The sequence below is a fragment of the Crocodylus porosus genome, unplaced genomic scaffold (assembly GCF_001723895.1).
Source record: "Crocodylus porosus isolate Cpor-Errol unplaced genomic scaffold, CroPor_comp1, whole genome shotgun sequence".
Taxonomy (NCBI): Eukaryota; Metazoa; Chordata; order Crocodylia; family Crocodylidae; genus Crocodylus; species Crocodylus porosus.
In genome coordinates this window covers 7,303,669-7,306,337 of record NW_017728915.1, presented here as the reverse complement: position 1 = coordinate 7,306,337, position 2,669 = coordinate 7,303,669, and the positions used below count along the sequence as shown (strand labels likewise).

The 2,669-nt window shown below is 40.1% G+C and overlaps 1 protein-coding gene across 2 annotated transcripts in view; it reads left to right on the top strand.

Moving 5' to 3' along the window:
• NUP93 (nucleoporin 93) overlaps positions 1-2,669 on the top strand; it is a 151,990-nt gene that overhangs the window by 127,714 nt on the left and 21,607 nt on the right. For both annotated transcript variants that reach the window (XM_019535628.1, XM_019535629.1), the window contains exon 11: positions 1,820-1,985. In XM_019535628.1, coding sequence (XP_019391173.1) covers positions 1,820-1,985 — 166 coding nt within the window. The remainder of the gene's footprint in view (positions 1-1,819; positions 1,986-2,669) is intronic.

Sequence of the window (2,669 nt, the reverse complement as noted above, 5' to 3'; positions counted from 1 at the left end):
TTCATTTTAATCACAGATTTTGGGTTTTTAATCAGAGAATTTGGAATTTTTTTATCAGGGAAAACGAGGATCCCTGCTTCTTACTAGTGGCTCCATGCATTTAATTTGTACAGTAAAATCTCTGTTATCCGGCTTCCCCTGGGAATGGGGGATGCCAGTTAATCAAATATGCTGGTTAATCAAATGTGCACTGTCTGGTGCATTCCCTGGCATCAGTGTGCTGGGGGACAGAGAGGGGGGGCCCCGTGCAGGCTGCTTTGCCCTGGGCTGTGTGCCAAAGAAGTGGCAAAGAAAAACTCAGCTCGGTGAAACTGTAAGTCCCCCAGAAGTGGTACTTCGGGTTTCACTTTTGCCGCATCCCTTGGATGCCAGTTAGTGGAGTTTTCTGGCTAATAAAGTGCCGGTTAACACAGCTTTTGCTGTACATAAGAAGACTGTGTACATTTTAAACTTGTGGCTTTGAAATCTAGAAACCTCCAAAGAGAGAGAATTGTTTGAAAATATGCAGGGATTTACACTTCAAAACTAATATACCAGTGTTAGCTTCATTTTTTTAGCAGGTGATCCACTTTCTAGGATGGTGGGATATTGGACTTTACAGAACTGATCTGATACGCAGTTGTAAATCCTATTTTTTGTTACCCTGTTGCATGCTTCATTTTAAAATCCTTTTAGGATGCACTCCTCACTAACTTTCAACATGGGTAGCACTTGCAACAAAACCAATTGTTATATAAAAGGATTCAGGTGACTGAGAGCTTGACTTGCTTGGGAATTGTATGAAGCAGCTGTTCTCAGGAAGCAGGGTGAACAGGTAGAGGTGGCACATGCTGAGATGGTTTCAGGATCTGGGTTGTTGAGGGACAATAAGAAACCGGGTATAGATCAGTGTTATGATTTAAACCATTTAATGTATCACTTTACCCTGTGTTGTTCTTGGTAATACCAGTTAAGACACCAATCACACAGGCACACTTGAGCAGAATAAATGCCCATATTTTTGTGGGATCAGGTTCTGAATAACTATGAAAAATGCTGTGAGTGCTACTAGTCAAGTGTTTTGTTTTGTTTTGTTTTGCTTTGTCTAAGGTAGATTTATTCATACTCTTATGGATTGATTTGGTTCTCAAAATCCAAGACGGCGCACATTATAGCAGTACTGTTCCAGAAACCACGATGACAATTTTGTCGTGGTTTCCATTACCAACATTTTAAAAATAGACAGTATAATTGATTCATTTTGTTTTTATTTCATCCATAAAAATGTAGTTTGTCTCCAGAGTTGACAAATAAGATCTTATTATGGGTCTAGAAGAACATTTTATTTTTTATTTGATTCCTTAAGCTTCCCTGTAAGCAAAGTATAATGTTAAAGAACATAGTACTAAACATTAATGCTAAAGTTTAAACAGTTTTTCTCATACGGGGCTCCATATTATAGAACTTGACTCGCTTTAGTAAACTTGTTGTGACCCAAGTGTTCCTTTTTCTTATCCTGGGCTAAGAATTGCTGGAGTGAGTGAGATTGTATAAAATTGGGCTCACCCCTCTGATACCCACTTAATTTAGTGTTCATGCTTTTTTTTTTTAAACAACTCTCATTTTACATTTTAGTAAAGTTTTTTAAAATATTTTAAGCATTTTGTTTAGGAAAAAAGCCTTTTGTATGTCTTTAGTATTAACAGTACTTAGTATTCTTTGTAATTGTGAATAGCAGGTGAAAGGGATGTCTTTGTGTTTCTAGATTTCTAGTGGGGAAGTTGGAAATTGTCAGTTTTCCTGAGTGCCTAGTCTAATTGTCTGGTTTTATTTTTTTTAGATTATCCCCTGCCACTGAAAATAAGCTTCGCCTCCATTACAGACGAGCCCTGAGGAACAATACTGACCCTTACAAAAGAGCTGTTTATTGTATCATAGGCCGGTGTGACATCACTGATAACCAGAGTGAAGTTGCTGATAAAACAGAAGATTATCTTTGGCTGAAGGTAAGTCATATTTTAATATTGGAATTTCATAGTTCATATCCTTAGTTGTTGGAAATTAGTAGTGTAAGAGTGGTGTTGTAGCCATGATGGTCCAGAAATTATGCAAGAAGTTAAAATATCATCCTAAGAAATCCTTGCTGCTTGTGTTGTTGTAAATCAGCATTGCTCCATTGACAGCAAGGGATACACCCTGATGCTGAGCTTACCATCAATCCTGGATAAGCTTTCTGAGAGAATTATCTTGGCACATGTCCACAAGGGGAGATTATGCTTGGGGGCAACCAACACGGGTTCATTAGAAGCAGGTCCTGTCAGACCAACCTGGTGGTCTTCTATGACCAGGTCACCAAATGCTTAGATGCAGGGGTAGCAGTAGACATAGTCTTTCTGGACTTTGGAAGGCCTTCGACACTGTCTCTCACCCTGTTCTCATTAAAAAACTGGGGGACTGTGGTGTCAACACCTACACAACCAAATGGGTCACCAACTGGCTGGAGTCTGCACCCAGAGTGTGGTGGTGGATGGGTTATTTCTGACTTGGAGGGATGTGGGCAGCAGGGTCCCCCAGGGCTCAGTCCTCGGGCCCGCACTGTTCAACATCTTCATCAGTGACTTGGATGAGGGAGTAAAAAGCACCCTGTTCAAATTTGCTGATGACACTAAGATGTGGGGGGATGTGGGCAC